Genomic DNA, 22305 nt, shown 5'->3' with positions numbered 1-22305 from the left:
GAAAAGTTCCTAATTCATGTTAAGGATATTTGAACCTTTTTGGTCCTCTATGTGTTATTTTAGTATTTAAATGTCTTTGGTGTATGCAATGGTTAGAGAAATCTCTGGTTCCATGAGTTCATGTAAGAGCTGAAGTCATGAGCTCTTAAAGTATATTTTCAGTCCATGCCAGGACTAAGTTCATGAAACCCTAGAGAAATCTCTAAGTGTTTTTAGCCTATGAAAGGCCTCTGATCTATGTTAAGATCAGGGAGATCTATATGTATGTGCATGCCATCTTTAGCTGTGTCAGAACTAGAAAGCTATGCAAAACTTAAAGCCATGTGAATGTCAGAGTTCTGTGTAAGAACTGAGTGCAGAGATTTCCCTGTCAGCTAGAGAAACCTCTGACTCATGCTCAGAGAATGTTCAGATTTCTCTCTGTTACCTAGAGAAACGTCTGACACATGCTCAGAGAACAAGCTCCTGTTGTCTTCAACTCTTTGAAGGGTTGAAGAGACCTGTATGAAGGAAGCTATAGGTTTTACAATCTCCATGTCTGTCAGGACTGGGAGGCCTATACAAGGCTAGATAGATCTTAGTGAGAACTCATCAATTCTTGCTAGAACAAATGAGTTCTCAGTGTTTCCATATTAAATATGGCAAGATCTAAACTCTTAGACTCCACACAAAGGTTGATGGATTCTAAGAGTCTCCATCGTATTCATAAGATGGAGAAGTCTGCAGGCATTCAGTTCCGACATCCAGTCCTAGCAAGGGCTGGCTATCTTGAAAAGAACCCCCCTTTTAGGGAGTTCTCCAGTCTCACAGGAAGACTTGTAAATGTTGGAGAAATCAGTAAGTATTCAGTCCACACAAGGACTGAACACTTAGAGAGACCTCTTTAGGCAAAAAAGTCTTAACCCATATGGAAAGTCTGAGAGCCTCAATCCATGCAAGAATCAAGGTTCAAAGTCTTTTACATCCCAGGTAAGGGATGGAGAGATCCATTTAAGCCAATGGGTATCAACCTGTTAGGAACTCTAACTCTTGGCTAGGAAGTTCCTCCTTATATACCTTTCAGGATCAGTATCCTTCCCTATCCTTGACGGTGCTTGGTAGGATCTGATCTTGAAATTGTTCCAGTGCATCAGCACTTTTGGAACTTCGAGCAGCAGCGTTGTTGCTCTCACCTTGTAAGGATTACCTGTTAGGTCATTTGCTGACCTGGCCATGTACTAAACAGTCAGTTTATGGCTTTTTGATATTTCTTTAAATATAACTTTTCCCAGCATTCTCTTCGTGTTAAGAATACGGTTAATTTGACTCTTTTCTTACCTCTGAAAGACCTTCTTAACTTTAAAAGGACTTAAAACTTCACATAAAATCACATTGTGACATTTCATTACATCATTGCTCTCAGTCAGCAAATGTTATCAGAGTACAGAGCAAAAGTCAGAAACACCTTGATGCTTCTTGCGTTTCAGTGGAGAACATCCTGGAAGCTTCCTCGCTGGCTTCAAGGTCACTCTGAATATCCTCAGAAACAAGCGCCTTTCTAAAAGGGCAATCAGTCAAGGACGGAACTGCTGCTCCTTGACTAAAAACATTTAAGCTGAGTCATTTCCTTTGAGAGTCAGGCTTCTGAAAAACCCGTTTTCTCCTTACATATGAAGTCTATATGGATTTCAAATGGGAAAATTCTATATTCTTCCTTCATTTGTGCATTTGCTCATGACACTGCGTCCAAACCCTGAGTACAATTTTTTAAGGTTTTTTTTGGCAAGGGGGGGTAGGATTACTGTGGCTATTTCATCCGTAGATGAGGTGCTTTGTAAAATCTCATCTTAAAACAAGCAGACTAGGTTCTAACTGCTTAAGACTGCCAAGATAGGTCGGTATCTATCATATCTTATAAATCTTTCTATCTTCCCTTCAAATTACTCAGCTGGTTCAAGCATTTGTGAGGTTTTTATTTAATTGGCGAGAGCTTGCATTGCATTGATAATATAATATCCAACTTACTACTAACTGATTCAGACTCGCAGCTGTTTACTCTTCTTTGCCCCTGGACGGAAAGCCAGTGTGATGGCAGTGGTCATAGTAATGGACCAGGGGGTCCTCTGGATTCAAATCCCCTCTCAGCCATGAATAGAGCTTGCTGGGAGATCTTGGGCCAGTCATCATCTCTCCATCTAACATATCTCTCACTACTGTTGTGAGGATAACACGGGGGGCGGGGCGGGGGGGCGACAGCCATGTATGCTGCTTGAGGTCCTTGGAGGGAGAGCAACATAAAAATACAATTGATGAAATAAAAGTTTCTCAAGATAAAAACTGTGCTCCTTCCTCTCTTCTTTTTTTTAGGGCCAAGAAGGTCTCGATGGAGAAAGAGGAAAGCCTGGACAGCAAGGGTTACCTGTAAGAAACATTGTCCCCTCCTGTTTGAAATATTTTTTTCTTGTTTGGGTAGAGGTGTGTGAGCGCATGTGCTGAAATAGATGATTGAACCAGGTTGCAAAGAATTCTTCTTGTTGCAGTTGCGACTATTTGTACATCCGTACGCGTAGCAAGATGGAGGTGATGTTGGGAGATCAGTGATCACATCTTCTGGTGTGTTTTTAAAATAAGAAAACAGAAGCCGTGTGTGGCCCTGGTTTAGACTGGTAGCATGGTGTGAAAAGAGAGGGGGGCTAACTCTGCTCCCCATTTGCAGTTTCGCCCACAGAAGCCACCCATCCTAGCCTGTTGTTAACCCTGGACAAGGAAAAAAAGACACCCCTTTTTGCCTAACCTTAGTTTCCCTTCCAGGAGTCCATCTTTTTAACTGAGGACTGTTTTATGGACATCATTTTAAGCTGCTGAATGTTGTTTTAGGCGGTTTTATGCTCCGGCTTGTTATAGGGGCCAGAAATGGTTCATGCTACTGGGGAGGCTCGCACACAAAAATATCCACAGGACGTGGCGGGGGTACAACAGAGACACACACAGCCAGCAAGAGATCCCCACCCACAAATGTTCTAGAGAAGTTACCTCTCATGCTCCTGTTGGGGTGGGGGGAAGAGTCATGCCTGCCACACAAACGCCACACATTTTATGGTGATTGTTGCTTTGTAAGCCACCTTGAGCTAGTCTCTGGAAAGGCAGCATATACACTTTCTAAAAGATCAGTCACAACTGTTGGGGGTGTCTGATTTAAGAACATAAGAAAGGCCCTGCTGGATCAGACCAAGGCCCATCAAGTCCAGCAGTCTGTTCACACAGTGGCCAACCAGGTGCCTCTAGGAAGCCACAAACAAGGTGAGTGCAGCAGCACCATCCTCCCTGTGTTCCACCGCACCCAAAATAATAGGCATGCTCCTCTGATACTAGAGAGAATAGGTATGCAGCATGACTAGTATCCATTCTAACTAACAGCCATGAATACCCCTCTCCTCCATGAATATGTCCACTCCCCTCTTAAAGGCCTCCAAGCTGGCAGCCATCACCACATCCTGGGGCAGGGAGTTCCACAATTTAACTATGCATTGTGTGAAAAAATACTTCCTTTTATCTGTTTTGAATCTCTCACCCTCCAGCTTTAGCAGATGACCCCGTGTTCTAGTATTATGAGAGAGGGAGAAAAACCTCTCCCTGTCCACTCTCTCCAAACCATGCATAATTTTATAGACCTCTCTCATGTCTCCCCTCAGCCACCTTCTTTCCAAGCTAAACAGCCCTAAGCGTCTTAACCGCTCTCCATAGGACATTTGCTCTAGTCCCCTAATCATCTTGGTTGCTCTTTTCTGCACCTTCTCAAGCTCTGTAATATCCTTTTTTAGGTGTGGTGACCAGAACTGTACACAGTATTCCAAGTGTGGTCTCACCATAGATTTGTACAAGGGCAGTATGATATCAGCAGTTTTATTCTCTGTTCCTTGTCTAATTATGGCCAGCATGCAATTTGCCTTTTTTACAGCAGGCACACACTGGGTTGACATCTTCATTGAGCTATCCACTACCACCCCAAGATCCCTTTCTTGGTCTGTTGCTGCCAGCACAGATCCCATCAGTGTATATGTGAAGTTGGGATTTTTTGCCCCAATATGCATCACTTTACACTTACTCACATTGAATCTCATTTATGATTATGCATGCCATGATTATGCATGCCATTTCCAACCGTCAGAGGTCGCCTCGCTCTCCCCCTGCATTTCCACGCATTTTGCCCATGTTTTCGGGGACCTGTTTTATCTCGAATTTGAAAATGCAGGGAAACGCAGGAGGAGAACAAGGCAACCTCTGATGGTTGGAAACGGCATTCTTAATCAAAACAAAGACCCAAAGCCATTGGAGGGGTGACAGCGAGGGAAACAGCCATGCATAAAAGGCCTTAGTTTCACAGACTTCGGTTTAGTCTTGATCATGTCCCTCAACGCATCAGGTGGCATTTTTAACTGTGTTAAACTGAATGTAAGGTTTTGGTTTCTGAACCTTCCACAAGAGCTGCTCTGCACTTCCCAACATTTATGCCAAGGGTTAGAAATTTGGTTTCTTTAAGCAAAGACTGATGTTCCACAGCAAACTAAATACTCAGTGCAAAATGTCTTTACACAAAGATGTGGTCCAACGAGGTCACAATAATTGGGGTGGGAACTGCAGCACCTGATTCCAGTCTCATTTCTAAGGCCTTTTATGCATGGCTGGTTCCCTCATGGTCACCTTTCCGACAACTTCGGGTCTCTGTTTTGATTATGCATGCCGTTTCTGACCGTCAGAGGTTGCCTCACTCTCCCCCTGCGTTTCCACGCGTTTTGCCCGCGCTTTCAAATTGGTGATAAAACATGTCCCTGAAAATATGGGCAAAACGTGTGAAAAAGTCAGGGCGACCTGAGGTGTGTGAGGTGACCTCTGATGGTCGGAAACGGCATGCATAATTAACACAAAGACCTAAAGTCGTCAGAGGGGTGACCACGAGGGAAACAGCCATGCATAAAAGGTCTATATCTCAGCTGAGTCAGGGTCTATTAAACTTTGGCTAGTGCACAGATCTGGACCCATGCTCCAGTTGCCTCTCCTGGAGAATGTAAGGAGTGGTGCTATCACCTTGAAATCTGCCTCAATAATTCAGGAAGTACAAAGATAGTCTTTTTCTTTCTCTTTACATGTTGCCCAGCATGAGGTTTTCTGTTTTGCCCATTTTGTTGCATTCTCACTTTGTTCCTTTATTCCTTTTTTAAACATTTCTGTAACATTTTGGTTCACACATTGGAGAAATAAAATTTAAAATGGGGGGGGGGATTTTTGAGTCTAAATGGTAGGGCCACAAAATTCAGTAACTTCCCTATCTGGGATTTATCCAGTGCTCTTTCATCTCCTGCTTGGGCTCCTGAGCCAAAGCACCTCCCTGGTTAAAGCAGTTCCATACAGCTGATGCTATCAGATGCATAATAAAGGGTTCTTTGTCCTGTGTGAAAGAGATCTGCCAGCAGGGTATTCAAACAGATGGTTTCTGCCTCTTCTCTTCTCTTAGGGACACCCAGGACCACCAGGCCGACCAGGGCCAAAAGGAGCCAAAGGCCAGCAGGTAAGCAGGGATGGTTGACCAAACTCTCCTGGTTGCAGCAGCCACTTGTAGTGCTGTGACTCTTTGAGACTCCTAAAAATAGGAGTTTAGGGTTGTTTAAAATGAAGATCTGTCCCATGATCTCTTTTTTGAATGGTCTGTTTCTAATAAAGCTACAGATGAGGGTTGCCAAACTCCAGGTAATAGCTGGAGATCTTCTATTACAACTGATCTCCAGCCGATGGACATCAGTTCACCTGGAGAAAACAGCCGCCTTGGCCATTGGACTCTGTGGCATTGAAGTCCCTCCCTTCCCCAAACCCCGCCCTCCTCAGGCTCCGCCCCAAAAACCTCCCGCTGGTGGCAAAGAGGGACCTTGCAACCCTACTACAGAGGCTTCCTGACGTTGGGATTGGCTCATTCAGGTGATGGGCCAGCAAAGGCTTGGCAAGTGTAAAAGGCCCAGGCCTGCCAAACACCTTCTGCCGTGGGATCGTCAATGCGGGTCAAATCATTTGCAGCATTCTTAAGTTGTACGAAGTTCGTGATATCCTTTACAGCATTGGGTGTCTTTGGAGGTTAAACGCCAGGACTGGCACGAAGAACCAGCTTCATGGACCTTCTGGCAAGGCCCACAGCTGACGCTTGGCCCATTCTATCCCAACAGACCCTTGCAATGTTTCCGGGTCCTCTGGGGCACCTAGATGGAGGAGAGCCCAAGTCTTTCGTGCTCCTTTCAGCTTGGCTGGCACTGATGGGGCTTAAAGGACCATAGGATCATGGGTTGAGAGCCAGCGTGGTGTAGCGGTTAAGAGTGGGGGACTCTAATCTGGAGAACAAGGTTTGATTCCCCACTCCTCCACATGAAGCCAGATGGGTGACCTTGGGCTAGTTCTCTCCAAACTCTCTCAGCCCCACCTGCCTCAAAAGGTGTATGTTGTGGGGAGAGGAAGGGAAGTGACTGTAAAAGCAGGATATAAATTATCTAAATAAACAAACATCACAGGTCACAAACAACACTGGCTTAGAAGAGTGCCAGATACACAGAACAGAGCTAAATGGCTGCGGAACGGGGAAGGGTGGGTGGGGATCAGGACTATAGAAAGAAAATCCAGAACAAATTTTAGGACAACTACAATCCAAGAAGACAGGCATAGCATTTGATGTCATTGCAGAAAACACACAGCTGAACCTCTATTAAGAAATAGTTGTAGGGTTAGGCTTGATGATCTTGGAATGTCCCTCCCTCCCCAGCTAAGGGTGACACTGCCATGCTGGCAGTTCCTTGAGCTATCGTGATCTGTTTTTTTTTCCTTTGAAGGGTCAGAAAGGAAAGCCAGGGCTGCGGGGCACCTCGGGCAGCAGAGGCTCACCGGTAGGTGATAAATTGATTGTTGCTTTTCTCCTTTAAGCTCTTCATGACTTAGTTCTGTGGTGTTGATCTTGGCTGAAATGCATGGCCAGCAGTCAGCTTGGGGGGGGGGTGTTAATCTGTAGCGCTCTGTGCCCTTTTTTGCTTTTAGCCAACAGATATTCTCTGCAGAGGGGAAAGACCCTCATGGACTTTACTGTGCAGAACTGGTGAGCCTCAATATTAGTCCCAGCTGTAATTAATTATTTAAGTCTATGGTGACAGCAGCAAGAGAACGTGGAAAGCGGAAGACTACCCGGATGTAACTGAATGGACAAATAAAATAGCAGAATATGCAACTATGGTTAACATCATTTGTAAATAATAGATCAACCTCTGATTTTTACAAAAAATGGAAAGTATTTTTGAGTATATAGCTCTTAAGTAATAAAAATAACAGAATGTAAGAATGTAAGTAAGTATATTTGCAAATATGCAAACATAATATTAAAAGAAGGTATAATAGAATAGAAGTTATAAAGTAAGTTCCATTATAATGTAAGAATTTGATGTGTATGCTTGTATGTTTGCATGTTAGTTTTGTTTTATTTCTTTAAAAAAAATACATGAACACACAAAGCTACCTTATACTGAATCAGACCCTGGTCCATCAAAGTCAGTATTGTCTACTCAGACTGGCAGTGGCTCTCCAGGCCACAGCCACTCCCCTAAGCTCTCCAGGATCTCAGGCGGAGGTCTTTCACATCACCTACTTGCCTAGACCCTTTTAACCGGAGATGCCGGGAATTGAACCTGGGACCTCCTGCATGCCAAGCAGATGCTCTACCACTGAGCCACAGCGCCTCCTCGAAGCTCTCCAGGGTCTCAGGCAGGGGTCTTTCACACCACCTGCTTGCCTAGTCCCTTTAATTGGAGATGCCGGGGATTAAACCTGGGACCTTCTGCATGCCAAGCAGATGCTCTACAAACTGAGCCGCAACCCTTCCCCAAAGTCCTGGCCAGTCGGTGCTTGTAACTCCCACAGGGCTCCTTTTGCCTTGCTGTGGCCCACTTGGGAAGCAGCTGTGTGTGCAGCTGGCCACCCAATGGACTTGGCTAAGCCTCCTTTCACGTCTCCTGTGCTCAGGATCTTCAGTCACACGAGCGCCTTTGTGTTCTCAGGGTCTCGTTGGGTTACCGGGTCCCAGAGGAGTGGTTGGAAGGCAAGGTCAAGAGGGTGCCCCTGGCATTGACGGGATGCCTGGGAAAGATGGCAGCGCTGGGCTGAAGGTAAGCATGCAAGTTGTAGTGTAACCTTTCTAAGACCTCTGCCTTCTCTGGGAGGAAGGTGAGATACCCCAATATTAGTACTATTAGTGGTGGTGCTACTAGTGCTAGTAGAGCTACTAGCAATTGTAAGTACTACTATTCTTAGCAACACTGCTAGCAGTATTCCTCGTAGTAGTAGTAGGAGTAGTGGTACTCCTGCTGCTGCTATTAATAGTAGTACTACTACAGCCACTAGTAGTGCTATCTACTAAACATTTGAGGGCCCTGCACTCCCTTTAGTGATATATGTTTTAAATATTATTTTTAAAAATGGTAGTAATTGTTCACCTGGAGAAAATGGCCGCTTTGGCAATTGGACTCTATAGCATTGAAGTCCCTCCCCTCTCCAAACCCCACCTTCTTCAGACTCCACCCCCCCAAATCTCCAGGTGACTGTAACCTGTGCAAATGCGCCCTAGTCTAGCTCCACCCTTAGACTTCTGTTGCCTCTTTCCTCGCCATGGTTTATAAGGCCAGCAGCTGGGAAGGGAGCTTAGCAAGAAATCCGGTGCAAGAAATTAAAAATAAAATTGTCTGTTTTGCTTTAGTGCTAAGCAAAGTCGTAAATTCTGTCCTGTGGTTAAGGTCAGCCGTCAGAATTCTAGGGAGAAGGGATCAGGGACCACTGGAAGAAAGTCTACAGGTTGGATCAGGCATTCACCAGAGGTAATAGTTCCATTTGCAGGTATAACTGGGCACTTTCACATTTCAGGGCGCATTTGCAGCAATTACAGTCACATGTTGCTATAAAACTGTATTTCCAGGATGTTTTAAAAAGTCCTAATCAGCGAATGAAATGTTTTCCCACTTTCTCTCTTTGCCATTAGGGAGAACAAGGCGACGACGGGGAAGAAGGCACGCCAGGAATGTCTGGGAAAAGAGGGACTCCGGGTGTGCTTGGTCTCCCGGGAGCTCAGGGCCCCCCAGGATTCAAGGTCAGTCTCTCCCCCCGCATGCTATAATGCAAGCCTTGTCAAGTACCAGGATCTGGAATGGTACCAGAGTCCCATTGAGCACGCAAGGGCATCTCCGCTGGATGTGCTTGAATCGCAGCCTGTGTTGTTTTTGGAAAGGTTGCTTAATTGGAAGCGCAGCAGGCAGGGCTGTGGTCCAGATCACAAGAGAAAACACACACACATGCACACAAACAATTATTGTGCAAGCTTCACCTTCTAATTTCCCCCCCAGTTCATCATCAACAGTTCACACCTCATATTCAATCCAGGCAATTTAAGAAATAGTAATGATATACACAATCCTAATGAATATTAACCCTGTTGAGTAATTTACAGTGCAATCCTAAGCAGGTCTACTTGGAATCCTACTGAAGCACGTTCAGTGGGGCTTACTCCAAAGAAAATGTTCTTAGGATTGCACTGAGTTCCTTAGTTTTTCCATCCACTATATTTTTTTATCCCACCCTTTCTCCAAGGAGCTCAGAGAGGCACCCATAGAATCATAGAGTTGGAAGGGACTACCAGGGCCATCCAGCCCAACCCCCTGTGCAACACAGGAAATTCACAACTACCTCCCCCACACACACACCCAGTCACACCTACTCCATGCCCAGAAGATGGCCAAGATGCCCTCCCTCTCATGATCTGCCTAAGGTCAAAGAATCAGCATTTCTGACAGATGGCCATATAGCCTCTGCTTAAAAACCTCCAGGGAAGGAGAGCTCACCACCTCCCGAGGAAGCCTGTTCCACTGAGGAACCGCTCTGTTAGAAAATTCTTCCTAATGTCTAGACGGAAACTCTTTTGATTTAATTTCAGCCCGTTGGTTCTGGTCCGACCTTCTGGGGCAACAGAAAACAACTTGGCACCCTCCTCTATATGACAGCCCTTCAAGTACTTGAACATGGTTATCATATCACCTCTCAGTCTTCTCCACTCCAGGCTAAACATACCCAGCTCCTTCAACTTTTCCTCATAGGACTTGGTCTCCAGACCCCTCACCATCTTTGTTGCCCTTCTCTGGACACGTTCCAGTTTGTCTGCACCCTTCTTAAATTGCGGTGGCCGAAACTGAACACAGTACTCTAGGTGAGGTCTAACCAGAGCAGAGTAAAGCGATACCATCACTTGGCGTGATCTGGACACTATACTTCTGTTCTTGGTTCTTGGTTTTATCCTCGCAGCAGCCCTGCGAGGTGGGTGAGGCTGCCAGAGTGACTGGCCAAAGGTCACCCAATGAGCTTTGTGGCTGAGTCGAGATTCGAACCCAAGTGTGCCCACCCCTAGTCTGACACTCTCATCATTAAACCACATTAGCTCTGAGCATCAGCAAAATTGCAGAAGGTAGCTGGTAAGATAAAACCTCTAATCAAAAGCCTGGGTGAAAAAAGATGTGTTTTGGTCTAGCACCAAAAACAAAGTAAAGTAGGTGTCAGGTGAGCCTCAAGGGGAAGGTTGTTCCTGAAGCGTGGTGCCATCACAGAAAAAGCCCTGTCTCTAGTTGCCACCCACCTCACCAGCGGTGTCAATTGTGGGGAGAGGAAGGGAAGGAGATTGTAAGCCAGTTTGATTCTCCTTAAAAGGTAGAGAAAATCGGCATATAAAAACCAACTCCTCTTCTTCTTCTCCTTCTTCTTGTTTCTCTTTGGTTGTAATGCATGGCCTTTGCCTGATTGAATCTTGATTTTATCACACGCTCCATTGTAGACTTCTTGAAAAGTAGAAAAGCCAACTGTAAAATGTTCCAAATAAGTAAGGTTGGGGGGTGGGGGAAGGAAGCCTGGCTGTGAATGGTGCTCCCCACCAGGAGAAAGACTCAATGAAAGCATCTCTCTGCAGGCAGGCAGGCGTGCTCCAGCTCAGCAGTCCTACTCAGTGGTCTGCTCTGGGGCCCAAAGTGGTGCTAGCCCTGGGACCGAGCGGGTGGTTCTTTCCTAGCTGTGCCTCTGCAACTTTGTCCCCATCCACGTTACTCTCCTTGGATCTTTTTGTTAATTTGTTTGGATGGTTGGGTTGGTTTTTGTTTTTATTTTTGGTCTGTGAATCTTGGATTTAGTTGAACAGATTTGGACTGTCCAGTTGCTGGCAGTTAAAATCTTGAAATTTAAAAAAGCCTCTCTTGCTGCATGACTGGGGTTTGCCTGAGCCTCTGCAATTCTGGCTCATTCAGTGTGTCAGCCAGGAGAGGAGCAGTGTGTTTGTGGGGCAAACTCAGCAGAGGAGTTTGTGGGGCAAACTCAGCAGAGGAGTTCTTTGACCTCTGCCACCAGCAAGGCAGCCTGGAGCAGTTTCCCCTTTCACAGCCTCAGCTGTCTACTGAAGGGTCTATATAGCAGCAGACGGCACACAGCCTGCCTCCCGCTGCAGTAGGGTTGCCAACCTCCAGGTACCAGCTGGAGATCTCCTGCTATTACAACTGATCCCCAGCCAATAGAGATCAGTTCACCTGGAGAAAATGGCTGCTTTGGCAGTTGGACTCTATGGCATTGAAGCCCACCCCTCCCCAACCCCTCTCCTCAGGCTCCGTCCCAAAAACCTCCCGCCGGTGGGAAGAGGGATCTGGCAACCCTACACTGCAGGCTTCATTTAAACATTATGCTGGTAGGCAAGAGCTTCCCTTGGTCATCTTGCACATGGGAAGAGGCTTGTGGAACCTGGACTCTGCATGTTCCTTTGCATGTTCCAGCTTGTGAATGCCAGAGAATCTAGAGCAGTGGTTCCCAACCTTTTTTTGACCAGGGACCACTAGGACATTTTTGTTCGGTGCAGGGGCCCCAAGGTTCAAAATAAAAATTCAGAGAATTTGAAAATAAACTTTAATCATAACTGTTAGTTAAACATTAAACTTAGAATAATATTTGAATATATATTTTTATAATAGAGAATGTTTAATTGAAAATATTAATTTATTATGGGTTTATAACTTTGTTTCGCGGACCTTAATTTAGTTCTCGCGGACCCCTGGGGGTCCACGGACCCCCGGTTGGGAACCAGCGATCTAGAGCCTGCATAGGCAGCGCACCGAAGGTCTTATGTTGCATGCCTGCCTGGTTGAAACGAGATGTTGCTGTGCGCAGTTGCACAACTAAGTTCTTGCAGCCCGCCAGCACTGTGGTTTAATCATGTCAAAATGTCCCCTGTTAATGGTGAGGCTGGCACTGAGGGGGCCTGGGGCGAAGGGGAGCGCCCCCCATCCCAAGGCATTCGACCCCTTTCCCTCCTCCCACCAGGTATCTTCAGTTTTGGAGAGGTCGTGTCCTGAAAGTTAGTCGTTTGAAAGCTTGCAGCCCGAATGCAGGCTCGGTAATAAATAGGCTGCATGTGTTTGTTTGTTTGTTTGCTTGCTTTTGAACTCTGTAGAGAAATAGTGAGATTCCAAATAGGCCAGGCAACTACTCCAAGGGCTGGCTGAGTGTGGATTCAATTATCTTTCCACTAATGCGGGACTCTTCGGTTGTCGGTCGCTGCCCCCTACTGATTGTGCTTAGAACAGCAGCTTGACAATCAAGAGCCTTTAAATGTTTTTTTGGCACGAGTGTATGCTCCACCTGTACCTCTTTTCTTGTCCCTGTCCCCAGTAAATCGCTTTATTTCAAAACTTAAGAGAGTGGCAGCTTTCCACCAATGGTTCCTGGGGCACTTTGCAGAGCAAAGTTGCGATGAAGAACAAAACACCAATGCAATAAAAGCAGCATTACAAAAATACAACAACAGAAGGAAAAGAAAATGAAAAGAGAGACAGCAGTCTTAACAAAAAGATTTCCCAAAGGCCAGCAGACTAATAAACCGAGTCTGAAATAGCACCCAATTTCAGATTTTAAAGAACTGCTGTTAGCGGGAGTTGCTCAGGTAAAGGTTTCTGTCCTCTCCATTATATCTCTGTCAGTTAAACCTCTCAGCCGTATTGGCTAAGAGCAGAGCCGTGATCTGCAATCTCCCCGGTTCACCTCTCGCCTCTGCTACAAACTCATTAGAGAACCTCAGGCAACCCGCTCCCTGGAAGTTAGGGTTGCCAGGTCCTTCTTTGACACCGACACTGGCAGGAGATTTTTGGGGCGGAGCCTGAGGTAGGTGGGGTTTGGGGAGGGGAGGGACTTCAATGCCATAGAGTCCAATGGTCAAAGCGGCCATTTTCTCCAGGTGAACTGATCTCTATCGGCAGAAGATCAGTTGTAATAGCAGATCTCCAGCTAGTACCTGGAGGTTGGCAACCCTTCTGGAAGCCCCCCCCCCCAACATAGCTAATATTGGCCTATCTGAGCATTTGGAGGCTTTCCTAGCTTGGCTGTCAGAACAGGGAGGGAAGAGAAGGCACAAACTCGTCCCTACCTTGATCTGTTCAGCAGAAATAGAGTAGCAATAATAATAATAATAATAAATTTTAATTATTTGTACCCCTCCCTCCCCTCGGCAGATCTAGGCTCAGGGCATCTAACATCACATATGATTGTTCTCTACAGTATCAGAGGAGCATGCCCTGCTGTGAAATTATATTAGGTGCTGGGAAACACAGGCAGGATGCTGCTGCAGTCATCTTGTTTGTGGGCTTCCTAGTTGGCCACTGTTTGAACAGACTGCTGGACTTGACGGGCCTTGGTCTGATCCAGCAGGGCTTTTCTTATGTCCTTATGATCTTACACAATACAGCATTTAAAGTACAATTTTAAATTCAAAGCTAAATTCAGTGCATTTAAGAACAGATGGCGCCATCTTACCTGGGGGAGGATGTTGAACAAGGCGGCCGTAGCCCAAGAGAATAGTAAAAAGGCCAACAACCCAGACTGATGTTGTTCCCTCAAGGGGGTGGAGACAGGGGACACTGAGACAAGGAAAACATAAGGGGGAAAGGAATGTAGGGAAAGGAGGGAAAGACAAGGGAGAGGGGAAGGAAAGGGGAAAAGAGAGGGAGGAGGGGGATCGGAAAGAAAGAGAAAGAGGAAAGGGGAAAGGAGGGGATGTAATGCAGGTTCACACTTCTACAAAGCATGGGAAGGAGAGCTGGGACTGAGGCTCGCTTCCTAGGTGGGCAGACCCCAGGTAAACCTTTAGAGCAGGAGATTTCCTGCTATTATAACAGTTCTACAGCAGATAGAGATTGGTTCACCTAGAGAAAATGGCCACTTTGGCCATTGGACTCTATGGCATTGAAGTCCCTCCCCTCTCCAAACCCTGCCCTCCTCAAGCTCCATCCCCATATCTCCAGGTCTTTCCCAACCTGCAGCTGGCAACTCTAAAGTGCCTCCTTCAAGCAGGCTCATGGCTGCTGCATCACCAGAACAGAGCCCAGCTTCAGTGGTAATGGAGAAAGCAGGTTCCATTGCATTTTTTAAAAATTATGCTGATGCTGTTTTGTTTCTTTTAGGGAGAAAGTGGATTACCTGGGCAAGCAGGCCTGTTGGGGAAGCGAGGACCACCAGGTGGAATGGGGCTCCCCGGAAACCCCGGAGAGCCAGGCCCAAAGGGGCAGCCGGTAAGTAGATGGGTCTTTTTAAAGTATTTTTTGTTTTAATTCCATCGTTTCTCCAAGGAGGTCATCTCCAGTTAAAGGATCTCGGGTATTAGATAATAGGAAATTTGCTGGTTTTATTGTTTATTTACAGAATTTATATTCTGTCTTTATGCCCTCATTGGGACCATCAAGGCAGCAAACAGATTAAAAACATATATAATAAAAATGTATCTTAAAACCATTAAAATCAAACAAAAATACCTAATTCAAAACAATTAAAGTTAAAATACATATGGGTAAAAGGTAAAGGTCCCCTGTGCAAGCACCGGGTCATTCCTGACCCATGGGCTGACGTCACATCCCGACGTTTATTAGGCAGACTTTTGTTTTACGGGGTGGTTTTCCAGTGCCTTCCCCAGTCATCTTCCCTTTACCCCCAGCAAGCTGGGTAGTCATTTTACCGACCTTGGAAGGATGGAACTCTGAGTCAACCTTGAGCCGGCTACCTGAAACCAACTTCCGTTGGGATCGAACTCAGGTCGTGAGCAGAGCTTGGACTGCAGTACTGCAGCTTACCACTCTGCACCACGGGGCTCCTTATATATATGCAGTACAGTAAAATATACATACATGAAACAACAATTAGAAACAGGGCAGTATGGAGGGATCGCTGAGGGAACACCAGACAAAACAGAAAGTCTTCACTTGCTGGCAGAAGACAGTAGCAGGAGACAGGCAAGTCTCTCTGGGAAAGGAAAGACCTTTCTCTTCCTGGAGAGCCATTACTAGTCGGGATAGACTTTCAGAGCCACTTGGACCAATGGTCTGACTCTCTTTGAGGCATCCACAGATGAACAATAGTTGGTGAACAAGCCGAGATATTGATGACTGCCAGACAGATGGAATTCATTACAAAAACCAGAGCATTTGCATTTAGTTGTGGAGGAAAGACAGTTTTTGTGTATAAGAAAGGAATAATTGATCTTTGGTTCTTGTAGGTTATCCGGGCTGTGTAACCGTGGTCTTGGTATTTTCTTTCCTGACGTTTCACCAGCAGCTGTGGCAGGCATCTTCAGAGGAGTAACACTGAAGGACAGTGTCTCTCAGTGTCAAGTGTGTAGGAAGAGTGATATATAGTCAGAAAGGGGTTGGGTTGAGCTGAGTCATTGTCCTGCAAAAAGTATCAAAGGTAATGTGCTAATCATTGTCCTGTAATAATCAAGATAATGTGCTAATGAGGTGTGGTATGTTAATATGGAACCATTGTATCCATATTAACATACCACACCCTCATTAGCACATTATCTTGATACTTACAGGACAATGATTAGCACATTACCTTTGATACTTTTTGCAGGACAATGATTCAGCTCAGCTCAACCCCTTTCTGACTATATATCACTTCCTACACACTTGACACTGAGAGACACTGTCCTTCAGTGTTACTCCTCTGAAGATGCCTGCCACAGCTGCTGGCGAAACGTCAGGAAAGAAAATACCAAGACCACGGTTACACAGCCCGGATAACCTACAAGAACCAATGAACTCTGACCGTGAAAGCCTTCGACAATAATTGATCTGTTACTTCTACTAGGATGCTGCTGGGTCCAGTAAGTGGAACCAAGAATAGCCACTTTTGTAAGATGTAATAGCTATTTAACATTTGAGACTTTGTGTTCATGGAGAAACTGTCATCTTAGTTAGGGGTAGCACAAGGATAATGCAGTAGGAATAAGCATTCTAGCGTAGCCACCTTGACACACCAGTTCAATCATGTAAAAAGTTCAACCATTAGCGTTGCCAGGTCCTCCCTCCTGATCAGCAGGAGGTTTTAGGGGGCAGGGCTGGGGAGTCCACGGGTGCGCACAGGCGCGCGCATGCAATACTGCACTTCCAGTTTTACTTCCAGAAGCGCTGTGGCAGATTTAACACTCAAACCTAGGGTTGACAACCTCCAGGTGGTGGCTGGAGATCTCCTGCTATGACAACTGATCTCCAACCAATAGAGATCAGTTCACCTGAAGAAAATGGCCGCTTTGGCAATTGGACTCTATGGTATTGAAGTCCCTCCCCAAATCCTGCCCTCCTTAGGCTCCACCCCAAAAATCTCCTGCCGTTGGCAAAGAGGGACCTGGCAACTCTACTCATTTGGGGGGTTAAAGCAGCTGCGGCAATGTGGCACTTCCAGAAGTAAAAAATGGAAGTGCTGTCATCACGTGCACACATGGCCGCCTCTATGGAGTGGCTGAGTGGATTGGTGGGCAATAGCCCACCAATACTACCCATCTGGCAACCCCATCGACCATGCATTTCTACCATCTGTATTCAGCCCAGGAAGGACTGTGCCATATGATAGTTTGCTTCTAAAGAGAGAGTCTTGCAGAGTCAGTAGGAGATTGGCACATGCAAGTAGGGCTGTTGATTCGGTTCAGGCCGAACCGAAAAACAGCCGAATTTCCCCCGATTCGGCTGTTTTTCGGTTCAGACGAACCGAACTCAAAATGGCGGGAAACGGGGGAGCCGAATTTGGCGACTTCGGGGGTTCGGCGAATAAATTCGGCAGATTTGCCCCCTCGCGCCTTCACGGGGCTTCCATGAAGGTGCGGGGAGGGGGGCCTTTAAACAGGTCTGCGCCTCCCAGCTGGGAGGTGCAGATCTGTTTAAAGGGCCCCTCGCGCAGAGAGCGCAGAGGGGCTTGACAACCCCCCGCCAGCCTTGCCGGGAGTCCCGGCAGGGCTGGGGGGAGTCTGGAAACCCTCTGCGCTCTCTGCACAGAGAGCGCAGAGGGGCTTGACAACCCCCGGCCAGCCTTGCCGGGAGTCCCGGCAGGGCTGGGTGTGTGTCTGGAAACCCTCTGCGCTCTCTGCGCAGAGAGCGCAGAGGGGCTTGACAACCCCCGCCAGCCTTGCCGGGAGTCCCGGCAGGGCTGGGGAATCCCCCTGAAGGCGCGGGGGGGCGAATTTTCCCCCTATCTCCGGATCTCCCCCGAATTTTGGGGATCCAAAGCGAGGGAGTTCGGACTTCGGCACAGCCTGAATAAAAACGGGCCAAATTTTTGCCGAAGCCGAACTATACCGAATTTTTTTTTCAACAGCCCTACATACAAGTGCCCCTTGTGTGGGGTCTGGGAGATTGACTTGGGAAAACATTAACATTTTTTTAATTAAAATTTATTGGATAATAGCAATAACATTAAACAATAACAGCAACTGAAAGAAGCAGAAAAGAAAGAAAGACAATCTTCATGATTTAAAATACAGTATATCTATATACACGATAAGATAACAACAGGATTCCTATGTTACAGCTTATTTCTTTGTCTTCATATTCATCGTTCCGTCCTGACTGAGCAAAATGCATTTCCCTTTCTCGCCCTTATTTATAAAATTCTCTATTTTATTTATAGTTTGTGACCATAACTCATCTAAACTTATTGTATGTTTATTTTTCTGATATGCTCTTAGCTTAATTAAAACATAAATTCCTTTAACTTTAACCAGCCATTCTTCTATCTTTGGAATCGATTTTTGCTTCCAATGTTTGGCAAAGTTCTTTCTAGGGAAAACATTAACATTAACTATTCTAAGTGCTAAGTAATGGAGGTTAAACTTTGCAAATTTATTTTGCACTCAGCCTGTTTTAGGTTCATGCTGCTTTGAGCATCCCTGTGTGGAAGGGAACTTGAAATATAAATAAATCAGAACAAAATTGACCCGGGGGCATTGTGCAAGCCACCTAGTGTTTGATACACTTCCCCCATTTTGAAGTTTGTAGCCCCCTTCCTTTCCAGGAGCCTTTAAAGAGGCTCCTTTCAAAATGCTTTTTTTGGTCTTTGTTATTGGCACGGCTTTCATTTTCACATTTATGGATCCTTGGAAAGCTGCTCCCACTTTTTAGATTCTAAACAAGTCCTGCCTTGCCAGAAGATGTCTCATGAGCACTGCAGGAAAAGTTTCCCCAGTGCCAAAGGATGTTAGGGCTTTTTGCAACAGAAGTGGTGGAAACCCCATCGTTCAAGTCATTTATAGCTAGACTGAACAAGCCCCTTTGGAATACAGCACAGCTGAGGCTGAGGCAGCCCTGGCCGTAAATACTTTGTTTCCCCACATCAGTGATATTTCTGTGACTCATCGAGGGGTCGCTTTGGTCTTTTCCTCAAATGTTCCAGCAGCCTTTCCCATTTCTTGTGCAAAGGTCGAGAGATGGGAAAGTGAGTCCTGTGGCCATAGAAATCAGGATATGTTTCCACTTGGAATTCTTTGTCATGACCATCCTTAAGTCATCAGTTACCCTTTGCAAGCACATCTGTTCAAGGCACAGGGTGAATTAAGAAGAAGAAGAAGAGGAGAAAGAGGAGGAGAGGAGTTGGTTTTTATATGCCAACTTTCTCTACCACTTAAGGAAGAGTCAAACCGGCTTACAATCCCCTCCCCCTCCCCACAACAGACACCCTGTGAGGCAGGTGGGGCTGAGAGAGTGTGACCAGCCCAAGGTCACCCAGATGGCTTCATATGGAGGAGCAGGGAAACCAACCGGTTCACCAGATTAGCCTCTGCCGCTCATGTGGAGGAGTGGGGAATCAAACCCAGTTCTCCAGATCAGAGTCCACTGCTCTTAACCACTACACCATGCAGGCTCTCTAGAAACAAGAGGGGTTCTTGCTTCCTCTGGGTACTGATTTTGTTACCACTATGTTGATGGAAAGATAGTCCAGTGGGGATGAGGTCATCTGGTAGGGGCCCAGGGTATATGGCAGCATGATCCAGGTTTTCGCAGCTTGTTCTGTGACCATTTTCTTCCTCCCCTCCCCCGCCCACCCCCAAACCCCAAGAGCATCCAACAAAGCCCATGGGGAAATAGATTCAGGACAGAAATAAGAAATATCTTCTTCATGCAGTGCATAAACAACTTGTGTATGTAGTGATGGTCACTCGTGTAGGGCCATACTGCACGTTACAGCGTATGCAAGTCTGCCACGGGGACTCGCAGCTGTACTGCAGCTGGGAATTTCTGGTTGTGGGTCCCCACAGCTCACTTAAATGGAGTTTCCACTGGAACTGCAATACGGCTGCCAGGCCTTGTGGCAGAGTTGCGCATGTTGTAATGTATAGTTTGGCCCTTAGATGACTTTAAGAGGGAGAAACTTTGGCCTCTGTGCCCTGCTTGCAGGATGTATGGGGATATCTGGTTAGCCAGCATTGGAAATAGGATGCTGGACTAGATGTCCCATTGTTCTGATGCAGTGGAACTGTTCATATGTGATGCCTTAAGGGACTCCTTCAGAGGTCCGGTCTTTTACCACATTATGCCCATCGCACAGCGGCTGCAAATAACAATGCATGTCAGAGGGGAAACAAACTTGATCTAAAAGTACTACCCCATGAAAATTTTATGTAGTATGTACTGTGGGGAAATTGTATACTTAGACATGAAAGCCAGCATGGTGTAGTGGTTAAGAGCAGTGGACTCTAATCTGGAGAACCAGGTTTGATTCCCCACTCCTCCCCATGAGCAGCGGACTCTAATCTGGTGAACTGGGTTGGTTTCCCCGCTCTTCCACATGAAGTCAACTGGGTGACCTTGGGCTAGTCACAGTTTTCTTAGAGCTCTCTCAGTCCCACCTACCTCACAAGGTGTCTGTTGTGGGGAGAGGAAGGGAAGGAGATTGTAAACTGCTTTGATTCTCCTTAAAAAGGTAGAGAAAATCGGCATATAAAAACCAACTCTTCTTCTTCTTCATACTCTGCTCCCACCCCTGCCTGCCCCCAAATGCCTCTCTGGCCCAGGGTATGCCCAATTAATCCTTAATGCGATCTTTCCTGTCTGCATTTTGCCAAGTTTGCTGTTGGGCCAAAAAGCGAAAGGATTGAAGCTCTCGTTCCACAATCTCTCCCGCCCTGTTAAACTTAGTTTGGCTCACAGGTAGTCTGGCTTTGCCATTTAAACTCATGAGCTGTGACATGCTTTGGTCGCTGGTTTAAACTAAACTCTTTTTTTTTAACTTCCAGGGAGACTTTGGTGAATCAGGATTTCCAGGGATCGCGGGACTGTTTGGGCCAAAGGTGAGGTCACTGTGTGTATAAATATCGTGTCAGTCAAGCCAGCACATTAATCGAGGGAACCTTTAAAGTTCCTTGTTACCCTGAGCTGCATGGAAGCTCTTTTTACAAGCGGCTCCTGTGTAGCTGGAAGAGCGCTTAAAGGATCCAATTGCAGAGGCCGATTACAACGATCTTTCCCCTGGAACTGGCACATGCACCCTTGTTGGTGAGGAGTCAGCGGAACCAACGAGAAGGGGAAAAAGAGGGGGGGAATTCAGCCAGAACTAAACTAAGACCCTTAAATGTTGAGCTAAAACTATAACAAGATTATAATATTTATTATACGGTGTACACAGAAATAAAAACAATTGGCCTTATATAAAGCTTAAACATTAAAAAGAATAGATACGTATAGTTACTAACTTTCAAACATTGTTGATGATAAAAACCATTGTTAATGACCAATAATTAACCAGATGTGTTTTAGCCTGTATGGCCTTCTTCAGTGGTCATATGTACAATTGCAAATGTTATAAAGACGCATCCAGAAATACATATAAAAGGTGTGCTATAAAGCAATAACCTTATATATCATGTTGCCCATTGTCATTTTTTGTTGTATACAGTGGATATTTCACCACTGGAATTGGCTCACCCAGAAATCTTGTAATGTAATTCTAATGTTGTACAGATGTGTATACCATCAACCAGTGATAAAGCGTATTGGCAACAACATTCAGATTAGTTGAGCTACAACGATCTTTCCCCTGAAATTGGCACATGCACCCTTGTTGGTGAGGAGTCAGCTCCATGGTTGGGATCTGCCCCCCCTCCCTTTGTGGTTGGGCATTTTAAGAATACCACAGCTGTGCAGGAGTCATTTGTGGAAAAGCAGGTCTTCTGTGACTAGAATAGTAAGTATTTCAAGGGCCCCCAAAGCAAGCAAGTTTCTGGGAACGGGGAAGGCTGTTTTATGCTCTTGGAAGAGCAATAGCAGAATGCAAACAATCCCCTTTGGAAATTCTTAGACAGAGACAGACGCCAGAAAAGACCCGCTAGTTGTGGCTAGAGGACATAATAGTATGTAGCACCCAAGGTGCACTACCTAAGAAGCTCCACTAATACTTTCTAAGTTTGGCTGCGTCCCACAACTGCTAACTCAGATGTTCTTAAAGAGAGAGGTAATCGCCGTGGGCCTCTCACATGAATGGGACCACATCCATCTTGACAAACAGCCGTATTTCAGTCTTTGAAAGGACCAGATCCTTTTCCTTCCATGGCAATGCATTTGATCTGTGTCATTTTAGTACCATGGATTTTTGCTGTGCTCCATCTGGGGGCCCATTGACTTCAATGGAGGGATCTGCTCCTTTTGTCCTCTTGGCTTTGCATGGAGCCAACCTTACCGCCGCTTCTCCGACCCCCCCACCCAACACCCCTGACCGACCCATAGCTTAGCTGACAATCTGGCTGTAGAGCAGGGTGATAGAGTCAGCAAACAGCAGCCAGGAAAACTTACTGGCTCAGCAAAAGTTTCCGGTAGTTGAAGAAATGCTTTTAGGCAGTTGCCAACTTTTTCCAGAACGCACTAACCTGAGGTCCGCAAATCACTAAAAGTGGAAGGGTCCCATTTGCAAGTGAACATAGTAGTATTT

The 22305-nt window shown here is 46.0% G+C and overlaps 1 protein-coding gene across 1 annotated transcript in view; it reads left to right on the top strand.

Moving 5' to 3' along the window:
• COL27A1 (collagen type XXVII alpha 1 chain) overlaps nt 1-22305 on the top strand; it is a 349655-nt gene that overhangs the window by 303550 nt on the left and 23800 nt on the right. The window contains exons 43-49 of the mRNA XM_056860156.1: nt 2347-2400; nt 5492-5545; nt 6846-6899; nt 8058-8165; nt 9032-9139; nt 14523-14630; nt 20618-20671. Of these exons, the coding sequence (XP_056716134.1) occupies nt 2347-2400; nt 5492-5545; nt 6846-6899; nt 8058-8165; nt 9032-9139; nt 14523-14630; nt 20618-20671 (540 nt within the window). The remainder of the gene's footprint in view (nt 1-2346; nt 2401-5491; nt 5546-6845; nt 6900-8057; nt 8166-9031; nt 9140-14522; nt 14631-20617; nt 20672-22305) is intronic.

Source organism: Euleptes europaea, chromosome 14, assembly GCF_029931775.1.
Source record: "Euleptes europaea isolate rEulEur1 chromosome 14, rEulEur1.hap1, whole genome shotgun sequence".
Taxonomy (NCBI): Eukaryota; Metazoa; Chordata; class Lepidosauria; order Squamata; family Sphaerodactylidae; genus Euleptes; species Euleptes europaea.
The sequence above is the reverse complement of the archived record's forward strand: the minus strand, read 5'-3'. Positions and strand labels throughout refer to the sequence as shown.